At 39.7% G+C, this 22,043-nt stretch overlaps 2 protein-coding genes across 2 annotated transcripts; both read left to right on the plus strand.

Moving 5' to 3' along the window:
• Positions 1-2,664: 2,664 nt before the first annotated feature.
• Positions 2,665-7,802, plus strand: LOC104627941 (keratin, type I cytoskeletal 15-like). Its single transcript, XM_010296358.1, has 8 exons — positions 2,665-3,204; positions 3,911-3,993; positions 4,930-5,086; positions 5,570-5,731; positions 5,874-5,999; positions 6,135-6,355; positions 7,191-7,216; positions 7,720-7,802. Exons 1-8 carry the CDS (start codon positions 2,665-2,667, stop codon positions 7,800-7,802), a joined length of 1,398 nt encoding a protein of 465 aa, XP_010294660.1.
• Positions 7,803-12,203: 4,401 nt separating this feature from the next.
• Positions 12,204-21,830, plus strand: KRT23 (keratin 23 (histone deacetylase inducible)). Its single transcript, XM_010296357.1, has 7 exons — positions 12,204-12,620; positions 16,239-16,321; positions 17,736-17,892; positions 19,498-19,659; positions 19,752-19,877; positions 20,626-20,846; positions 21,770-21,830. The coding sequence occupies exons 1-7, from the start codon at positions 12,204-12,206 to the stop codon at positions 21,828-21,830; spliced, it is 1,227 nt and encodes a 408-aa protein (XP_010294659.1).
• The last annotated feature ends 213 nt before the right edge of the window (positions 21,831-22,043 follow it).

Raw genomic sequence — 22,043 nt, forward strand, 5'->3', positions numbered from 1 at the left:
AGACAGATTTACCATTTCTCTCTCACCAGAAGAGGCAATGTTCATGAGTAAGCTCTCAAAAGTGAATTTGATTTCTCTTTAGGAAAATACCTGTGAAGCACAGCAACTGACACAAGCTGCAAATAAATGACCCCTAACTGACCACCTCCAGACTTCACAGTGCTTCGTTGAGGCACCTTTCCTTCGCTTCTCCTTTGGTTTGAAATACTACTGACAATTTCTAGTAAAATGTTTGGAACTATTTAGAAGTAGTAGTCTAATATGAAAGAATGAATAGCGCAGATGATGAAGGCAGGGACAAGCCTCAGGTCTGCAAATGCTGCACTCTGCATTTACAAGCTTTCGGTCATGGGGGACACACTCTGAAGCCACAGAATCTCCACCACTATGGTGTTCTGAATTATGTTATTAGGACATCATTTTTATTGGCTGCTCGATTTATGTTTATTTTTCCCAATGGTAAATATTCTACAGGAAAGAAACATCTTTATATCTCCTACCTGTTTTTAATATGTGCTTATCTGATAACAACCTAGAATAACGCACAGGACACTTTAAAAAACAGTAAGTGTATTTCACCAGCAAGCTTCCAAAGAAGTTATAAAGACTGAATGAAAAATCCCCAAAGTTTCCTGTTAAAGATTATGGTGTTTTCTAGAAGTGATTTTGCTGGATTTATTTTTTAAATGGAATTTGATCTTGCTTATTGTGGGGTCACTCAGAGTTAAACAGACCCTAGCAGCACGCACACCTCAAGATATTTACATTACAGGGGTCTTAAAGAAACTTTTTTATCTTTAGGAGAGTTTGTCTAAACTTGTTCCCCGAGATAGTAACTCTTTGAGATACAACGATTTGGCAAGCTACGCAGAACCATTAATCTGCCCAGCAGCAAAACTGAACTGCTGTGGCAAAGGTCCAGGTTCAGTCTGAAACATGTTTCCACAACTGTGAAACACGCCGTCTTTTCTAACCAGGTGAAGAATGAGTGGACATTCTCAGAACCAGGCTGTTAAGCTGCGTGTCACAGCTAGATCTTTGACATTTCTTTCCCCCCAAGTACAGATCTTTCCCAGTAAAAGGCTGGGCGTTCCCGGGGGCTGCATTAAAGACTCAACGGGAAATTTCAGAAAACCCCTCAGTTTGTTCCAACAACTGGTACGAGCCTCAGTTTACCTGAAATCACCCATCCGGAATTCTAAGCTCATTTTCTGTTGATACGTACTGTCAAAAACTGTGCTAAAAACAACACTCTCCTCATTATTTTGTTATGTCCTTTTTCTTCTTTATTTCAAACTTTTATTTCAAACAATTTTGGTGGCTCCTAACTAGAGACCAGAGAAAGTTCCTCCCATCTTCACTTCATCCCTGCTATTCTCCCTCCTCTCAACCCTCAGTTTCCTTAAACCGTTGTGCCCCTCAGTACCAATTTATTGTCTTGCCATACCCCTGCTTCTTCCACTGCAACTTGTGGCTTTCATCTGAAGAATGCCAGCTTGTTGTGCAAAGAGAATGGGGCTCGCTCTTTAATCTCCACACTGTTGCCACACTCTCCACACATACATTATCCCCAGTGACACTTCCCAGCAGGATAAATAAGCAGTTAATACTTCCTTAAAAATCTCTCAAACCTGTTTTCCCATAATTATGCAGTATTGAACAAAGCTGTTTTACTGAATTCTTTGAATTTCACTAGGAAATTATCAGATTTGCAATTAGATTTACTGGTGTTTCAGACTCCCATTTTAAATGAAGGATTAGGATGACTCCTCTAAGTGCTTCTCAAATCTTATTTTCAAGAATTACTTCATTTCATAGTTCATACTGACATTGAATACATTAATTGCAATCTGAACAGTTTCATCTTAAAGTCAATTTGTTTATGTTTCCCAAAAGTAACAAGAGCTTAGTCCTCCCACATTTCTTCTTTTAACTGAATTCTTTCAATCTGGTATTACCCTTCTTGACTATTTCACAAGATTAGCAAGTTAACTATGCCCATTCTTCCTTGTACATTGATGGATGCTAACTGCTCCTCATGCAATGCTATGATGATATGCTTTTTGTACTAAAAAATCAGACTCCAAAATCTAAATATTAATTCCAAGCAAAGAACATGAATACAAACATATCAAATGCAATTCCAAATTTTTTATGGGAAAAGATATGGATAGAAAAAAAGAAATAATGGTGAGACGAACTGATGAATGTACATTTTTCAGTGAATGGAGAATTTTACTTAAACTTCATTTTTAGAAAAAGTTGATGTTCTTAAAATAACCATGGTGATCGCTGTAAATGAGTAAGTAGGTGTGGTTGAATTCACTTTGTTTTTCCATTCTTAAATGTCAGAGAAGTAAACTCCAAGTTTCAGAACTATAGCCTGAAGAAAAACCACTTATCTGAGTCATCCCTTTTGTTTAATTAAAAAAGAAAACCCAAGCCCTAGCCCCTGAGATGTACAGCCAGCTCTCTTTGTGAGGAATGTCATCATAATTGGCCTCATCTCTAGGGAGGAGAAATTTTGGAGGGAGGGTTGCAGGTTGGGTTTGTCTCCTAACACCCTGTCTTGAGGATATAAAAGAAGCACCAGGGCAGTGAAGGCACATCTTTCTTCTTCACCGAGCTGAATAACTGACCGTAGCCCCTTCTTGTGCTGCAGCTATGGCTACTTCCTTCATGCAGAGCTCTTCTTCTACCTATGGGGGTGGCTTTGGGGGTGGTGGAAGCAGCAGCTCTCGCCTTTCCTCAGTCCGAACAGGAGGAACCTGCCGAGCTCCAAGCATACATGGAGGATCTGGTGGCAGGGGTGTCTCCATCTCTTCAGCTAGGTATGTCTCCTCTTTAGGAGGTGGATATGGTGGTGGCTTGTCTTTTGGTTTTGGTAGTGGTTATGGAGGAGGCTACAGTGGCTTTGGCAGTGGTGCAGCCTGTGGCTTTGGTAGAGGAGCTGGCTTTGGTGGAGGTTTTGAAGTTGGTGGTGGCTTTGGTGGTGGCGATGGCCTTCTCTCTGGAAATGAGAAGATAACTATGCAGAATCTGAATGATCGTCTGGCTTCGTACCTGGACAAGGTACGAGCACTGGAAGAGGCAAATTCAGACTTAGAAGTTAAAATCCGAGACTGGTATCAGAAACAAGCTCCCACCAGCCCAGCCCGGGACTACAGTAATTATTACAAGATAATTGAAGATCTCCGAGACAAGGTAGGACATTCACATGTGGAGGACTTATAAGAATGCATTAGGCTTGTGGAACTGCATATCCCACTTCTTTAAAATAAGCTAAAATAATTACAAAACAAATATTGAATTCCCCAACCCCAAGTATCTTGTGGTTATGAGCATTCTGGCAGAAAAGAGTAGCTTTTTCTCAGTTTAAAAACCAAATATGTTACCCTGAAAATGTGAAGTTTGTTGAAATAAAAGTGATTGCACTAAACATTAGCAAAACATGGCAATGTGTTTAGAATTATAGATATATTTATTCAGTAATCAAATAGCAAAGAATGTGACAGATAGGCCTCAAAGGCTGAAAAAATAATTCTCCTAGCTACAGATAAGATCAGGTGTTGTACAAACAACGTATTTTCTAATTATGTTTCTAATTTGTGATACACAAAGGTATCTCAGCTCTCTGATTTGCATATGGAATGTCGAAAAGAGCTTAGCATTTTTCATTTTTCTCTGCAAAAGCTGTAAGAATTACAGCATGACCAAAGAGCAACACAATAAATTGAAATGGCTATTGCAATCCAAAAGGCATCTTTAACGGGTGACATCACAATAGAGGTCCAGCTTTTCCTACCTTCTCTGATGGTTTACAGCCTCAATAACTACCTACTATGGACTCAGGACCACGGCATTTCACCACTATTCACCGGAATCTTTTTCTGTGTTTCTTCATTGCCAGATCCTTGCAGCTACTATTGACAATTCCAGGGTCATTTTGGAGATTGACAATGCCAGGCTGGCTGCAGATGACTTCAGACTGAAGTAAGTTTACCTGGAGCACATTTGTCTTCTCTCCTTGTCTCTCTCAAAACAGTTTTCTAAGTTTAGTATTACTTTTTGTCTAGAAAATAAAGTTCTTCAGTCACTGAAGGACACATTTCAGCATTATGGACAGGTATTTTTCCTTGATAATTTCTGATAAAAAAAAACCATGCAAACAGAATTGATGTGATGACGGATCTGTTTGGAATACAAACCTAATAGAACACAGGATCCAATCACTGAGCTGTTTACGTAACAAATTATAGATCATATCTTAGTTTTTTACTGATGCTCTTGACTATTTTTACTAGTCTGTATCACAGGGGAAAAGAAGACAGGAATAGGCTGGGATTTTCACTTAAAAGGAACAGACTGGCATGTAGAGATCGGTGTTCAGTTGCAGCAGTTCTCTCTCACAGAGTCTGAATTTTAGAAAAGAAAGACAAAGAGTAATTTTGGGCTTATCCAGCTCATGGACTCAGCAGTATATCAGGCACTGCTGAAAAGATGACGAAGATACTTGCACAAATGATTTATCCTGCAGTGATGTACCTGCAAGCTTATATTTTCTCCTCTAGAGTCCTAGGCAGAACTGGGCAATCTGTGCTTTTCTTCACATCAAATTTGAGAGGACACTGCAAATGGACAGTGTGTGACAACTTTTCTATTGATGCTGATAATCATTACCAGGTTCTGCAAAGTGAAATGTCTTGTACTCCTCAAGAATAAAATCAGATGGTGGTACATATACTTTCATATGTCATAGTAGGATGTTGGAAAAAAACATCTTTACTCCCTTTACACTTCTTTTTAGTATATGTTTTCATTGATAGCCCACTGTTCCTCCTATATTCAATACAAAATTTCACAGATTTACAGCTCTACTGAATACAAACTTGTACATATTCCAGTGCTTGTTTCTTTTTTAAACTGCAGATATGAGAATGAATTATTCCTGCGCCAGAGCGTAGAGTCCGACATTAACGGCCTGCGCAGAGTCCTGGATGAGCTGACTCTGTCTAGAGCTGACCTGGAGATGCAGATTGAAACACTGAAGGAGGAGCTGGCTTATCTAAAGAAGAATCATGAGGAGGTGAGAGTCCATAGTAGTGCAGAGAGGAAATTACTTCCCTTTGAAATGTACGCCTCTTGGGTGGGAGGGGGAAATCCAAACAAATAAAAAACCAGAATGACAACATTACAGCTTAATAAGAAGAAAACTGTAATATTAAAAGGATCCAAAGTGTGTCCTGAGAAGCATTTCTCTGATTCCAAACTGTATCAACCCATTAGTTTCAGTTTGACATTGTTTGACACGACAGGTCACTGAGATAGTTAAGCTGAGTAAAAGAAACTTACATATAAGTTACATGTAAATATATGTGTGTGTGAGTACACAGAGTAGAAAAGCATGTGCAATGAGAGATAAAATTTGATAAACATTTTTATGTGTGTTCCACCTATGATACTGGATAATTAAAGCACTGCATACCACTGCATGGACTGTGGATGGCAGAAAGTATATGAGAAAAGAGAGCCTCATCTTATTTGTGCCCTCTGCCTTCTGTCCATGCAGGAAATGAAAGAGTATTCAAATCAGCTAAGTGGAACAGTCAACGTGGAAATGGATGCGGCTCCTGGCATCGACCTCACCAGAATTCTCTCTGAGATGAGAGAACAGTATGAAGCTCTGGCTGAGAAGAACCGTAAAGATGCTGAGGCCTGGTTCTTCACTCAGGTATAGTTACCCCAATAAACAGCAAACTGATACATTGCCTCATTATTACTGCCCCAGCAGATGGGATGAGCCCTCCCTTTCTCAAAATCATTTAAAATTTTGTTATACAATATGCATGTGATTTTACTTTTTTTTTTTTCAGACTGATGAGCTGAACCGCGAAGTAGCCACCCACACACAACAGATACAGACCAGCAAATCGGAGATCACGGAACTGAGACGCACGGTCCAGGGCCTGGAGATTGAGCTCCAGTCGCAGCTCAGCATGGTATGAAGCTGTCCCAAGTTCGCCACAAGTCACTATTAGTACACTCTCCTCTTCCTCCCTCTCTGTCTTGCCTTGGACTCCCCCTCTGTGGGATAAATCAGCACGCTAACCTATTCTGATGTTACTCTGCTTTAGAAAGCTGGACTGGAAGCCAACCTGCGAGATACAGAAGGACGATACCACGCACAGCTGGCACAGATTCAGGCCCTCATCACCAATGTTGAAGAGCAATTGAGTGAACTTCGAGGCGACATGGAGCATCAGAACCAGGAGTACAGAATGCTCATGGACATCAAAAGTCGCCTGGAGGAGGAAATCGCCACGTACCGCCAGTTGCTGGAGGGCCAGGACTCTCAGTAAGTTACTGTATACAAACGCTATGATGATTAGATAAGATTAATAACATGACATATTGTAAAGCAGTAATTTGTGGTTGCTAAGCCGACTCCAGATTACTAAATTACATTCACTGCATACGCAGCCTTTTGAGTACCAGCAAAACAGACACCCGGCAAAATCCCAGGTGTTACGATAACTCAGGCTAAATCTCCAGATCAGTTGTGCTGCTGATTTGAAAATATAAATGCAATCGTTTTGACTACAATGAGTTATAGCAGGTACCAGGCACCATATGTATGTCTTACGTAATCCTCTTGCTGCAGTGAACCAATGGCCTTCAGCCTGAAATAACCTCTAAAAACCTGTATTTCTTTAGCTCCTGGTTTTCTACACTTGTGCAGAGAGGTGAAAATATTCAACAACATAGACTAATATTCTCAACTAGAAAAGAACTTGGTATAGACCACAGCGTGCTTTAGTAAAATCTACATTTTAGTGCCCATTTCTCCTATCTGATCTATACATGGAACTACTTTTTACTTATCAGGAGGAATCAGCTCCATTGTTTCTAGAATATGACATTTTGAGAAAAGGAAAAGTATATAGAGACGTATCAGGACCAAGAACTGGTCTGGCTGCTGTGCATATTTCCTCTTGAGTATATAGGAGTGGCCTTCAAAGCAGAAAGCACCGTAACAATAACACTAGTAACAACACACCTGAGAAACAACCTACTGAAAGCAGCAGTGTGAAATCATGGCTATTCACAGGTGGTGGTTCCTAAACGGATCAATGGTTTCAGTGGGCAGGGTCAGTGATCATCATTAATCAAACATTTCTTCTTTTCTACAGGATGTCAGGAGTGAACCCTAAGGATGGTAAGAAAATTTTGATTTAAAGGGGCTGAAATGAATTGACAACATAGGATTAAATAAACCTATTTTTTTTGCTTACGATTTCTTCTTACTAACACAGATTACATTCTCCCTGCAATGACCACGTACTTTACCATATAGAGATGAAAATATAATACTTTATCATATCTTACATGCATTTTTCAAACCAGTAGCTTGCCAAAATGATTGCATGAACTCCCTATGGGATTCTAAAATACTGAAATCACCCCAAGATTCCCAAGTTCCCCTGCTCATTCCCACAACATGCAAGACACATCCAAATCCCACATGTGATGAGCAGTCTTAAGATTTACTGGATGGGGAGCAGTAGGGAGAGAAGATGAGATGAAAAGGCAGTTCCCCCTTTGATATTTGAAAAAGATCTTGTGAGGAAACAAACAAAAAACCCCCCATCGCACGAGTCTTCAGTGTGTTGGCAGTGCATTTCTTTTTCCCTAGTTGATTTTTTATTTCTCCTACAACAGCACCTCTGAGCAGTGGACGAGTTCGTATGGGTATGGAAGATGATGGAAAACCTGTTTCTACTCGTGAAAGGAGATTCCAATAAAGAAATACTGAATCTCCTCTTGCATATGACACCATATAAAACCAGTGCAGCCTACACATTGGCTAATGCTAAGAGGAATATCCTTTTACTTACACCAAATCACAAGAATGTAATCCAAGAATGTGCAACAGCTTGATGTCCTTCCTTAAATTTGCTCTCCTTTTTTACATGATCATTTGGCTCTATGGGTCAGAGATGACAAGCTTATTTTCTGTCAGTAGCTATATAGTTTCCTTACAAAAGAATCTACATAATAAAGTTTCTGTTCTGCTTGTGCAAATACGTCCCATCTAATGTTGTTTTTTTGAAATCAGTATGGCATTGCCACACACAAGACCACACACATGACCTAACACAGGCCTCCTGTAACCCAAACCAAGAGATGTTCAGTGGATAACAGCAACAATAACAATAATAACTTTAATAATAATAATAATAAAGATGATGATGAACACCAGGGAAGAAAGTGCCATTAGATTCTCCCAGGAATCTGAAGCTAATATTGGTTAAAACCTGAGAAGATAATGCCAACAAGTCTTAAGCTCTTTGTTCTGAATTCAAAGTGCACAACATGACTACAATTCATGCATGAATAAAATGCACCTCTGAAAAAAATGCGTATTTTTCCATATATATATATTTAAGTTCCTGCACAAAGCTGGTGAGGGGTCTGGAGCACAAGTCTTACGGGGAGCGGCTGAGGGAATTGGGGTTGTTTAGTCTGGAGAAGAGGAGGCTGAGGGGAGACCTTAACGCTCTCTGCAACTACCTGAAAGGGGGTTGTGGCGACGAGGGTGTTGGTCTCTTCTCCCACGTAACTAGTGATAGGACAAGAGGAAATGGCCTCAAGTTGCGCCAGGGGAGGTTTAGATTGGATATTAGGAAAAATGTCTTCACCGAGAGGATAGTCAAGCATTGGAACAGGCTGCCCAGGGAGGTGGTGGAGTCACCATCTCTGGAAGTGTTAAAAAAATGTGTGGATGTGGCACTTCAGGACATGGTTTAGGGGACATGGTGGCACTGGATTAATGGTTGGACTTGATGATCTTGAAGGTCCTTTCCAACCTTAGTGATTCTGTGATTCCTTCACCAAAAAAGCAAATACCCTTAGCTCTTGAGGAAGCACTAGGCAAGGTCCAGGTGAACTGAACTGTTCAAGCAGGATTTGCTGTGGCTGTTTTGGTTTTCATGCCTAAGGAAGAAAGTCACCAGCCTGTGTCATTGCTGTAGCTGTTGTACCAGCAATGCTGTCTCTTCTCTGCAGTAAGCTAGTCTGCAAATCTACACTAGTGTAATTCAGGAGAGAGGCTTATAAAGATTTAAGAGGCTAGTAAATCCCAACTTCAGAAGCATATAAAACATTTACTTAAATGCTGTATTTTGCTAACATAACCTGTTTGGAAAATTTGTTGTTAGCCTCCTCCCTGGGTATTTCAATCCACATAATAGCATCTACAAAAATGATGCCATTTCAGAATTATGTATTTTATTTTTCTTCCAGCCTCCTTAGAGCCACTATTTTTCTGTCTTCTATTTTCTGACATTGGAAAAAAAATCTACACTGCTGGCACCAGCCCCACAGTTCAGCTGTGAAGGAGGCTGCAGGGTCATTGGTATACCACTGTTAAGAAACCAGTACCTGCTGCTGGTATTCTCACTGGAAAGAACTGAGACGACGTGCTTGCAAACTTCAGCAAAGCAACGTCGCAATCTGGCAGAAAAGACAAACCGAACGGTACAAATGACATTTTTTCCTGATCCAGAAATCAGGTGACTATTACATGTGTCGCTCGGACAGCAAGAGAGAGACATGGTACAGCCAAAGGCAGCTATCCATTTGTACTTCAGGTGGAGGAGTTGAATCAACAAGTGATGGTCACAGTGTATTTCCCTGTACAATGTAGGTGTCGAAATGTTCTGCCTATACTTAAACGGCAACCTATAAATTCAGTTGCGTTCGCTTTTCACGTTCCAGTTCAGTAAAACAAGCCCGATTCCCAAATGAAGCAACCCGGGGCCGTGCATTCCTCGGCCCCCGCCAGCTTGGGCCTGCCGGCAGCTCCCCGGCTCAGGAGGCGGGCTGTGCCGAGCGAAGAGCGGGCCCCGAGTGCCATCTGCTGACAATGATCGCTGCTTTCATTCTGTACTCTGCGGATTAAACAGGTGACTAAAACCAAGTCCCACAGTGCCAGCCTGACAACGGAGAGCCGTGTCCAGGTTTGAAGTAAGTTTTTTGGTGTTTTCCATGGATCCTCAACATGTGTTCATGAAAACTGTGTGGCATCTTTTCCAGTTTGAAAAGGCTGAGCTTCAGAGGAAACACTTCCTAAGTGCCAGATCACCGTTGTTTTGTATTACTTGCCAGAAAAAATGCAATTCTGTTTTTCATGATGGCATGATATTCCATGAAACTATCAGGAAGAAAGACAGAGGCCATGCTGTCTCACAAACTGTCAGCATCACTGCCAGCCAAGCTGTGAACCTCACTGAGCAATTTCACATGAAACAAAGGATTCATTTTATTTCATGTAATATTACGTACATATGCATTTATTTATATTTCAATGCAATATTTCATAGAACATTAGCTTGCTGAACAAAAAGAAAATTCAATCTGAAATTAATCTCTGGTGAGATGAACTGAACAGCAGGATATCATTGGTTCTATGATAATTTGGGGTTTTTTTTCAAGTTAGGCCTTAATTTTTTGGCTGGTGCTTCAAGCTCATCTCACTCTCAAGCAAGCAGGGCCGATACCAAACTGTAACTATTAATAGTAGCTGTTATCTGGCTATTTTGTGATAGACCTACTTATTGGAAAACCGTATCTTCGATGATTAATCTCCCCAAACAATTTAAAATGTTAGCATTTCTATACAATGAAGTGTATGGGGAATAAGGAGGAGTATATACTCAATGGAAAAATAACTGGCAAAAAGAAAATCAACGTGTGCTGAGCAGAGCTGCCACAGAGCCACAAGGAGGAGCTCAAAACCCGCCCTAGTCAGAAAAGGAGGCCTAGCAGGCATCCCAGGAAAGGACGAAGTGCAGCAATACTTTATTACTGGAAAATTTCAAATGAAACAGAACAAAAAAGACTCCTTCAGGCTACTTCCAGGATAGTGTAATTCTGGTTTGTACAGTCTCTCTGGCCCCACCACTCAGTGACAGTCGAAGTAAGATCTTGTGCCAAGAGCTGAGCCTTCAACTGCTGTGAAGAAAAAGAGCTGCGCCGTTTCTGAGAGCCCGTGCCCACGCAGCTTTCCACCTCTTCCCAAATCTTCTATCCTACCCCTCAGGTGCGCCCTAGAGCTACTGAAAGACACGGCAAACCCAAGAACCCGGCTGCTGCCATGGGAGTGCTTCACAATGTGCCACCTACTTTTCAGCATGAAGAATATCTTTGCAGAAGCCAGACTTGCCTGTTCTGCATTTGATGGAAGAAGTTCGACAGAAGGTTACTGAAACTTTTGAGAAAGACAATTTTGCATGATTGCCAAGTCAATTTTTAGGGCTGGTAGCTTTAAATAATCACTTGAATTTTTCAAGTGTTGTTACAAACTCATATTCTAAGTATTTTCTATACCTAAACATAGAAATATCTTCATAGTATTAATACTATTAGCAGCAAGAAATTCCTGCATTACTATCTCAACAAGACTATTGAGATGACTGCACCTCGAGTCATGAAAAAATCACTAGAAAAGATTGTCAAGTACCTAATTCTCATGTCTTTCAACTGGAAATGGGCAGCTGAAAAGAATAGCTGAGCCTTACTCACTTTGGACTGGAGTTTTAGTCAAATGACAGAGGTTGGACAACTTCATTAAAGCCTCATGTCTCATACAGGGTGAAGCTGTTCGGTACGTTAAAAACAGCTTTATAGGACATGCTGCGTTTCAGGATTCACAGACTGCTGTAACTCTATAGCCTGAGAATTACAACAGAAAGTATCTTGAGAGCGCCATGCCTGCCCCAGCTCTCCATTCATTCTGTAATGGATGATACTCTTCCCCCTCATCAGCACGAAAACATTACATATTAACTACAGCGTTAGAAAAAAGTCTGAGGCAGAGCTGATCCTGTTCCACACCTACTGATCTTAGCCACACCTCATTATTACAGTATGAAAAGAAAAAGAAAAAAAAAAAACCCCAAACCAAAAGGAAAGCAGTCCGGTATGTGGCTGCGATTCCAAATAACAACAGTGTGTGCAGGCTCATAAATGCTTCAGAATTGACCAAGAGGAAGCACGTTTCATGATGACACAATCTTGTTGCTGTAGTCATTCATCGAAGGGAAACTCCCACAGGAAAAGGCATAAAGCTGCTTAGGGAAGGCTAAGAAGCTGCTCAGTGCTAGCCAGTCAAACATTGGGTTAGATTCATAACAGAGCGAAACATGAGTACCAGCCAAAGCCCGTTTCAATTTTTTTCTGGGTCCCTCAGGGGTAGTTCAGGGTGTGGTTTGGCCCAGCAAGGAACTTCTTACAGACCTTCAAGTGCAGACGGTGGTGCCAGCAGCACACATACCTCCTTCTCCTCTGCCAGACCCCTCTGGCTGGCGACTGGAGGAGGGGCACTCTGGGGAGGCTTCGGCGAGCACCATGGGGAAAGCATCTTCCTGGGTGGGAATGAGAAACAAACTATGCAAAACCTGAATGACCGTTTGGCTGCCTATCTGGACAAGGTCCGTTCCTTAGAAGCAGCTAACGCTCAGCTGGAAAGCTGCATCCGAGAGTGGCACAAGACAAAGTCGCATGGAAAAAGGCATGACTTCAACCAGTACGAGCAAAACGTCACTGACATGCAAAGACGGGTAAGTCAGAGCTGTAAGTGACTATGTCATTCTATGCTCTTTTAAGGAATCTGGGTACTCATTTATGCTGATGGCTTTCCTTTAAAGAAAGTTAAATAGAACCTTTAAAATGTTAGAAATACTAATGAAAGTGGTTACAAGACTGGGGCATATACATTCTTTGTGTTCACACGGAGGAGAATGGGATACAAGAAAGAAAGTCTGGAAGGAGACAAGGGGGATTCTGCAAAGACTGGTAGTATAAAGAGATTTGTATGCTGCCAAGTGTTCATTTCTGTACATGAAACTGTGGTTTGAGTAACTATGTCTGGCAGAATTTGGTCTTTTTGACTGCACATGTATTCAAGCAAATTACAAAGCAGACAAACTGAAGAGACTGCCTTCTTTCATGCATGCTGGCTTTAGACATACTGTTGCATTTCATTTCTTTGATTCCTGTGGTAGCAGTCAATGAAACGACAGGAGTTTTGGGTCCAATGAGCTTATGTAATCAGATGGAAAAATACTTCATTGTAATTAAGAAAATAGCAGTGACAAATTCCTTGTGGATGTTTTCACTATAATTAAAAGGAGAATTTCTGGTTCCTGCCAGTAGTTAATATTAATGTTCAACAGTAACTCTTTCAATCTCCCAAACTCACGTGTCTTCAAATTTAAGCATAATATTAATCTGTATTCATAATGAACATACTTAGCACTGTAACCATCTCTCTGACTAATCAGCGTAATTAACTTCACATAGCCATATGGGGCAAAAACCAAAGCTATTCCAAATGCAATGTTGTAGTTTTCCCTCCACTTTTTATAATATGGTTACTTGGCATTCTCAAGACCCTAAGAATTTTTTTTCAAAAGTGTTTGGAAATTATATTATCCTTCACCTTTGCTGATTGAGGCCAGGGACTTAATAGAAGTCCCTGCTCACTGTTAAATGTGTTGCCTCCAGGCAGAGGATGAGGCACTCCGACCACAGACAATGTATAAGGAAAGCCAGAATTGTCATCACCCATTTCTGTTTTAAGGATAAAGAAAGGTCATCTGTCTCCAGACCCATCACTTGAGCACTTTTTTTTTTTTTTAACTGATCTGGATAAAAAAATTTGTCCATCAAGAATATAAATGTGTTCACGTTGACTTGGAATTAATAAATCAGAAAGATTTAGGAAGACAGTAAGACTAAAAACATAGCGCTGATTGGGGCAAAGCCCTCACTTTTGAGTAGGTTGTACCCAAGACACTTATTTTTAACACTCACCACTCAAACAGCTATCACCGGCTCCAAGCACCTGTTAGACCAATGGCTCTCTCAGCCACTAGGCACTGACTGCCGTGCTCATACTGGGGAGGAACAGCTATTTAAAGGATTATTTACAGGTGACAATTCAGGGATTTAACCCAGCATTTTTACTTTCTCTATAAATTATTGCAATTAGCACCATGACTGCCAGCAAAATGAGTGAAAATATAGCATCTAATTATTAACCATAATTAAATTAATTAACCATGAATTAAAAAGCTGAAACTAATTTAGCACCTAAAATGAAATTTAGACAAACTTTAGGATCCTATATCCAATAATCTAGAAAGTCTATGGTATACTGGCTGTCTAAACTTGGAGGCATATAATCATTTGGGTCCTACATTTTGGACCATGCTCTTCCCTGGATACCTGAATTCTGGATGAACATGCCAGTTGGAGCAACAAGTTGCCTTGCTCCAGCCTGACTCCATTCTAACCCAGATACAAAGTAAAACAGCACCAGTTCTTCAGGTAAATGTCTGATTCAAACATCTTGTACTGCTAAATAAACAAACTCATTTACAGAGCATTCAAAGAGACAAGAGCAAGGCTGTTGGACAAAGGACACAAGACATGCTGAGGAAGAAGTCAGTGCAGGAAGCCTTCTTGAAAAAAATATGTTCTGAGAAGGAATTTGAATGTATTTCGTTTATAATAATGTGTGAGTTCTTAATTAAGCTATCTGTAAGTTTGCAGATTGATATTAGTGATGCACCCATACTCATGATGGATGTAGTGAAGAATGCTGTATAATTATAAACAGATAAATGTCCACATGTGGAATGCACTGCTAACTGGCACAGCAATCAATATCGTACAGCAGTTGGCAAAACACTGACAATTGTTCAGATTGCACAGAAAAAGTCATAAAGCATTTATATAAATGTGTTGCTGTGTTGCATGATTATGAAATGGCACAAAGTTGAAGAACTCATATGCTGCTTTCTCATTGCCTTATTACCTTCCATAGTAAAATTTACCATTCTCTAGGGATGGATTCAAGAATTGCCTCTTCTCTGACAACAAATTCCAGGCAGCGACACATTTAGGATATGGTTATACTTCTTCAGCTGTCCTTGATCATGTCCCAGGGCAGTATCCGGGGTGTGCTGCTAATTGCTCAAGAATGTACAGTCTGTTAACAGATTAGTTAAAACGTTCCACAGGCACCTTTTTTTTAACTAGGAGAGGTAAACTTTTGACACTTCAGGACAATTTTGTCATTTCCTTGTTTCTTTGTGATTCATTTAGGTGTGGGAAGTTTTACTTCAAGGTGCTGAGAGCTCTGTAAATGGCTAATGATTTCTCCACAGCCATATGCACCTTGTTTTGCTATGTAAGTGTTGAGTGAAGGCAGCTGTTGGAACTGCAGCCATGCTTCTCTCTCCTCTTTGTTAGAGAAGGACATGATGTCCACAATTATTAGTTCCTGCTAATTATGTATGAGTTCCTGCTAGAATTCTTTCAAAAATTTTTAATGGAATACTAAGCTTTTCATATTCAGATCTATAGTTCAAAGCTATTTCATGTTAACAGGGACTTGCAAGTCATTTCAGTGCATGCTGAGCACACTAAATGAATAACGCAGTGCACTTTCTCCTGCACCTTTTAGGGCAATTTTCAACATCCCAAAGCAAAATCAGAAACATGAATTAATCACTCGATGCTGCTAGACAATTCAGTACATTTATAGGTGAATAACTGAATGGACCATGACAACTAGGTGCCAGCTTTATTCTCAAAATGACAATAATTGCAACTCCAGGCTGAAGCACGTGGTGGACTTGAGGGGTCCTGCTCATGAGGTGCTGCTACCACCGTTGTTATGCCGCTGATTCACAACACTGATTCAGCAAGGTGTTTATGCACATGCTGATTAATTGCACCATTTTGCTTGTACTCAGACACAGCTTAATGATTCTTGCTGAAATTTGCCCTAAAGATGACCAAGGCTGCTTTTCTAGCAATGCTAAACAGAATCAAAATCAGTTCACAAAAAAAGAGGAAGACAATGATTGTTATTCTGTAATGTACCATGAAGTTTGCGTAACATTATTCATATCCTCTACCTGGCCAGGAATAAGATGACTCCTCCAGTTTCATATCCAGAAAAGTAAGACAAAGAGAAAAGTAAGATTATGCACAAAAATTGCAGACACATCTAAGTGAATTGGGAAACTAAGCTTCTTTTATTCATGTACTCTCCTTAAAATGGGAATTCTACTATTTAGATGCTTCCAACAAGCAGCAGGGAGTCTAAAACAGCACAATCACCATATGGCAACACTGAGTCTCCTGTTGGATTCTCTGTTTTCCAGATTGAGGATGGCAAGATCACCAATGCCGGTATCCTTTTACAAATTGATAACGCTAACATGGCATCTGAAGACTTCAGGCTCAAGTAAGCTCTTCTTTGGTTTCCTGCTTAAGTTTGAAAGAGGATTGAGCAAAATATTGCTTTTTCTTGATAATCCAATACAAAATTGATTTTACTGAGATTTTCTGGTGATACCTGGATAAATAAAACCAATGTAGAACAGAAAAAAAAACCCAAACAAAACAGGATAAAAAGGATGTAAAAACCACAAATGATTCCTGAACAATCTTGAGTCACCCTGTTTATGATACTTAGTTCAGGTCCTGAAGAGCAGGTTTTACAGCAGACACTTGATACTTGTGACAAAAGGCATTTAAAACTGTCATCTGGGAATACAAATCAACCCTTCTCTGCACTAAGCTTCCCCAGTGCAGCCCAGTTCTACTTCCTGTACTTCTGTCCAGCTCTGCAGGAAATACCCGTCCTTCAGTATCTTCTGCTTTGGAGTCTCATGAGTTTTGCCTCAGTAAATGGGCCAGTGCTTCCTTGGCTACCAATACACAGTCTGATCTTTCAGTACATTGTTGAAAGATAGTTCTGAGACCAACTAAAACGCAAAAATGTTTGGACATTCCAGGCAGATCTTTGCAAAAGAAAGGAATTTACATTTCTGTAAGTTAGACTAGTAAGAATCATGAAGAGTTGTCTTATTTTCAACAGATGATGATCAGCTATTAAAAAGATCTCTCAGTTTTTGGTACTATTGTAACAAAGACTCTGAACACAGTAGGCCTTATCTAGCCTTGCCTTTCTTTATCAAACAATAGTGTCAGAAAAAGGGAACGGTGGAACTACTTTGAGAGACTGGAATCATAGAATGAGTCTGACGGATTGAATGTAGAAACATCAATAGAGCCCACAAAAATGAAGTAAGGGGAGAGATTCTGAGGAACAAAAGTGCTTCATACGGCCAAGGGAAGCTACGGCAGTGTCTTTCTGACTGGCTCACCACAGATGGCAAACTGCAAGAAGTTAGAGAGGAATGTTAATAACTGGCTTCTCTGACATTTTTCCTGTTTTCTGAAGGACTGAAAAGTTACAATTTTGGAAAAACTACAGAAAGCATTGATTGTTGATACTGTTTTCACATCTTCATTGGCAATTTTTTGAGAATCATATTCTCAAATCTTTCACAACCTGGTGAATGTTAAAATGCAAAAAGAAAAATGAAAGAAAGAGCAATTATTGCATACTGTGTAGGAGGAGCTGTGAGGAAGAAAGAAAAACAATAGAGAAAACCATGTTATTTTTAAGAGTATTCAAGAACATTCAAAGAGTATATTTTAGAAACAGAATTTGTTTCCTTGGTTTTTTTGTTCTTTCTAGTTCCCTAAGAGAGGACTTAAGCAAGTCTACTTTTCTTTGTTACTACTTATACAAGAGGCTAGGAGTGGTCTGTTCTCAACAAGCATGCTTTATCTCCTTTTTTCTCATAAAGGTATGAAGCAGAGAAGTCTCGCCGGCAAGGAGTGCAGCTTGATGTCGAGAACCTGCGTAAGGAGCTCGACAGCCTGACCATTGTTACAACAGATCTGGAAATGGAAATTGAAGGCTTGAGAGAAGAGCACATCCTCAGGAGAAAAGACCATGAGGAGGTAGAAAAAGTTCCACTTGGTAAAATCCTATCACACAAATCTTTGCTACCATGTAATTAACTTTGAGTAAGATCCACAATCTATAAATGGGATTGATGATTCAGAACCTAATCATGTTTCTAAAGAAGCCAATGAGAGTTGGATGAGGCACAAAGTTTGTGTACTACTCTATCAATTAAATTGGGATTTCGGAAAGGATAACAAATTGCTGTATTTTCTCCCACTCTTTTCTAGTCACCTACCCATCTGTCATACATAGCTAATAATAGCTCACATATCTGACAGAATGTTCTTAGAAATACTTAAGATATAAATACACAGAGATTTCAAGTAAATAGGAAATGTTACTGGTTGCTGTTGAATTTCACTCATCACAGACTTTTCCTTCAACTCCAGATATATCATCTCACAGAATAGCAGAAACACGGAGTGGTTGAGGTTGGAAGGGACCTCTCAAGGTCACCTTTTCCACCCCCATAGCTCAAGCAGGATCACCTAGAGCAGGCTGACTTGAAGTAAACAGACCTTGAATTCTTCAAGGATCAAAAGTAAAAAGAATGGTTGGTGAAGTCAAATAAAATTACTTATTCTTGCAAAATCCTAAGCACAATAATTAGATAATAATTGTCAAAAACAATGCTGCTCTGAATTCTTCCAGAGCTATACCACAGTGGTCCCTGTTATTCCCACATATATAACATATATAATACCACTGCTTGACAAGATGCTGTTTTCATTTTGCTTGATCTGATGTTGTTCTCAGTTATTACCTAATGCAGAACCAAACATCCTACTCAGTATCTGTGGATTGTTAAAATGGAGGATAGAAACACAAGGATTACACAGCAGTAGGTGAAGCTGTCTTTGGCTGATCCCCTTAATTGCCAAGGACACGACTGAACAGCTATAACAAAACAGTTCTTGGAAGCAGGGCAACCAACAGACATCAGTATGTCCAGCTGAACTGCATTTTGGAGGCTGTGATGTCATACCCTGAAATGCTACTTTGCCTGGGCGCTTTTGAAAATGGTACCTAGCACATAAGATTGTGCTACACCAAAAGGAATGTTACCATACCTGCTTGACTTGTCCTGTAATTATGTTGTTTACACAGTAATTATATGCTTTAATCCAATTATTCTTTTAACAATTACATAGAACTTTTACATTACTCTCCTGTAAACTTAGCTATAGTTCCCTAAATATTAACACACAGGCTAAGAAAGAAGAATTACTGCTAGATTTTCATCAAAGGTCTTGGGTTCGTAATAGATAAATAAATAAAAAATGTCAGCGCTTCTTCATTAAGTATATATCTTCCAGAAACTTTATATGAAAAGATCTTCTCACGTGTTTTTATTGAGTTCTCTAGCACAGTTCTGCCACAGAAGCAGATATGTCACTGGTTTAAGTCACATCATAGTACTACCCATATATAAATTTTCCAAAGAGTGTTAACTGAATATATATAACACTTAACCTACCATAATGAAAAAAATATTTTGAGTATTGTGAGAGGATGGAACTGAAGAAGACAAGACAGGAATGAAAACTTTCCACTTTCATAAACAAGTTTACTTGTTTCCTCTGCTAATACATGAATAGGATATGGAAGCAAATCGCTCATCACAAGACTTCAAAGTCAATGTGAAAGTAAATGCAGCTCCTCCTGAAGACTTAGCCAAGATTCTAGCAGAAATAAGAGAAGATTATGAAGCCATAATTGAAAAGAATCGTCAAAGCCTGGACAGTTGGTACAAAGAACAGGTAACAGCTATCTTCTGCTCCTTTCAAAGATCCCTGTTGCTGTACATGACCGACCAGAACCAGTAAGCTTCTCTCTTGCTTTTGCTCCACAGAGCGCAGCTATGTCTCTGGCAGCAACCCCTAGTTCAGAACAGATACAGCGCAATGAGAACGAGATCAAGGATCTAACACGCACTTTACAATCCCTGGACATTGAGCTGCAGGCACAGATGAGTAAGGTATCTATGCAGGCATCTCTGGCTGGTCATTGTTACTTCATATATTCTCAGAAACTGTCGTGGACCAATTCTTTATTTAAAACCATAGCCCAGCATAACTTTATTTTAGTTATTAAAGTATCAGTGAAATTGGAATTTGGACCATGCTTCATGTTGCCAGAATATGCAAAATAGATTCAGCAACCATCACCAAGAAGTGAAAAATTTATGTCTCTCTTTAGAACAAAATATAGGGAGGAGAAAAAGAAGAGATGGGTTAGCAGACTCCATGATCTAGAAAGAAAAAATGTCCAAGATGACAGATAGTAATATAAATTTCATATTCACAACCCCTATTATAATGCATAAAATACATGAACTGTGAAAAATGTTGGTGGGGATTCTCCAAAAATGTTGCTCGGCTCTTGTACAGGTTAAAGCTCACATACCCTGGCTTGGAGACTTTGGAGCAATTCTGGACAGTAACTGCAGAACTGATGGAAGAGTTAACAGTTACAGAAGCACAGCCTTTGAGCAGAAGATTAAATGGCAGGGATAAATTACTCAGCTTTTGCCTCTCATTATGCACACACGACACAGCTTCATGATTCTGCTGTCTTCACATGAATAGTCATGCAAAGGCATAAGTGTTTAAATTACCACTGTCTTAATTTTGCAGTCTTCTACCTAGAGCCCAATTTGCTGGCATTTCTGCATTATATCTGCCACTTAAATAATAATCATAGTATTGGTATTATCCGCTCTGCAGAAACACATGCTGGAGGACACCTTGGCTGACACTCGGAATTACTATGCTGTTGCACTTCAAAACATGCAGCAGATCATCTCCAAATGTGAGGAAGAGCTAAACCAGGTTCGTCATGACATTAAGCAGCAAAATAACCAATACAAGGTTCTTCTTGGGATCAAAACCCGCCTGGAGAAGGAGATTTCCACCTACCGCCTGCTGCTGGAAGGGAATGTTGACAGGTAAGGCAAAGCCACCCTGACTGGAATAGATGAGAAGAGAGTTCTCATATTTGGGTTGTTGGTTTGTTTGTTTGTTTATGCTTAATCAAAGCTTGTGAGTTCCATACTACATCAAGGGTTGGTATTTTAATGTGATGGATCATAATAAAAAGCTTGAGCCACTTAGTATACAGAGAAACTTGTCTCCATGTAATTTGGATTACCTAAATTAATATAACTTTTTATTAAAAAAGAAGCTACATTCCCACAGCATGCCTATCTCAGCATAGGAACAAATGCCAATTTCAGTAAAATTCATAATCATTTATTATCTTCAAAACAAGTTCTAGAACAAAAAGAAGCCTAGAAACAAGTTTAGAACTTTTTTGGTCAGCCATCTGCAGTTACAAATACCAGCATACAAAATCTGTACAGTATGTCCCTCTGCTGATGGATTGTTTGGTTTCCCTATCTCTGCCTTGTCTGAAATCTTGGCATTCAGAAATCTTTGGGCCTCTATTCTTTATTCTCTCATCTTATATACAGAGCATGTCTTATTTGTACAAAATCAGGAGGAGGAAGATTAGCAGCCTTTGTAACTGAAAATCTCAGGGAGGCAGGACAGTATGGCTCCAAGGACGGGCTTATTTGTCATAAGCCAAAATGGGATCAACTTGAGCAACTCAGAACATCTAAGAAACAATGCAACTGTCCACAGTAGAAGCAATAATGAATGTACACAGGAACAGTTTCAGATGAGAGTATCTGTACCTAAGACTATCGAAGAGGAAAAGTTCTCATGGTATAAAAGCATCATTTTTTTTTTTTTAAATCTCTTTTCATAGTGGTATGAGGTCTCCTGAGAATCAGTGAGAAGAAGGGGATGAATAACTTCTTGAAATTAGTATAAACATTATTTTTCCTCTGTTTTATTATCTTTACAGGACAGCAAGAAAATCTGAATTGAAAGCTAAAGGTAAAAGTCCCTTACTTTGTTCTCTATAGTGACTCTTAATTATTGTATTTTCCAATCAAATTTTACTCAGAATAATCTTAACCTTACATGAATGAACTATGAGAGGTTTGCATAGCAGTTAACTCATGTAGGCCATGTTTGAGAATAATTTCAGTGATTCATCAGTCTTGTGAAGGTCTGCACTTCAGAGCACATTCTGCTGCGTCTGCCCACTTGTGGACTATTTTCAGGCTGACCTCTGT

Source organism: Phaethon lepturus, unplaced genomic scaffold, assembly GCF_000687285.1.
Source record: "Phaethon lepturus isolate BGI_N335 unplaced genomic scaffold, ASM68728v1 scaffold21621, whole genome shotgun sequence".
NCBI classification, from domain to species: domain Eukaryota; kingdom Metazoa; phylum Chordata; class Aves; order Phaethontiformes; family Phaethontidae; genus Phaethon; species Phaethon lepturus.

Excerpts from the sequence above, each read along its gene's own strand:
- LOC104627941 (XM_010296358.1), top strand. The coding sequence starts at position 2,665 with ATGGCTACTTCCTTCATGCAGAGCTCTTCTTCTACCTATGGGGGTGGC. Across the intron at positions 5,732-5,873 it reads AGGCCTGGTTCTTCACTCAG|ACTGATGAGCTGAACCGCGA; the intron begins GTATAGTTACCC and ends TTTTTTTTTCAG. Across the intron at positions 6,356-7,190 it reads CTGGAGGGCCAGGACTCTCA|GATGTCAGGAGTGAACCCTA; the intron begins GTAAGTTACTGT and ends TCTTTTCTACAG.
- KRT23 (XM_010296357.1), top strand. The coding sequence starts at position 12,204 with ATGAGTACCAGCCAAAGCCCGTTTCAATTTTTTTCTGGGTCCCTCAGG. Across the intron at positions 12,621-16,238 it reads TCACTGACATGCAAAGACGG|ATTGAGGATGGCAAGATCAC; the intron begins GTAAGTCAGAGC and ends TCTGTTTTCCAG. Across the intron at positions 20,847-21,769 it reads CTGGAAGGGAATGTTGACAG|GACAGCAAGAAAATCTGAAT; the intron begins GTAAGGCAAAGC and ends TTATCTTTACAG.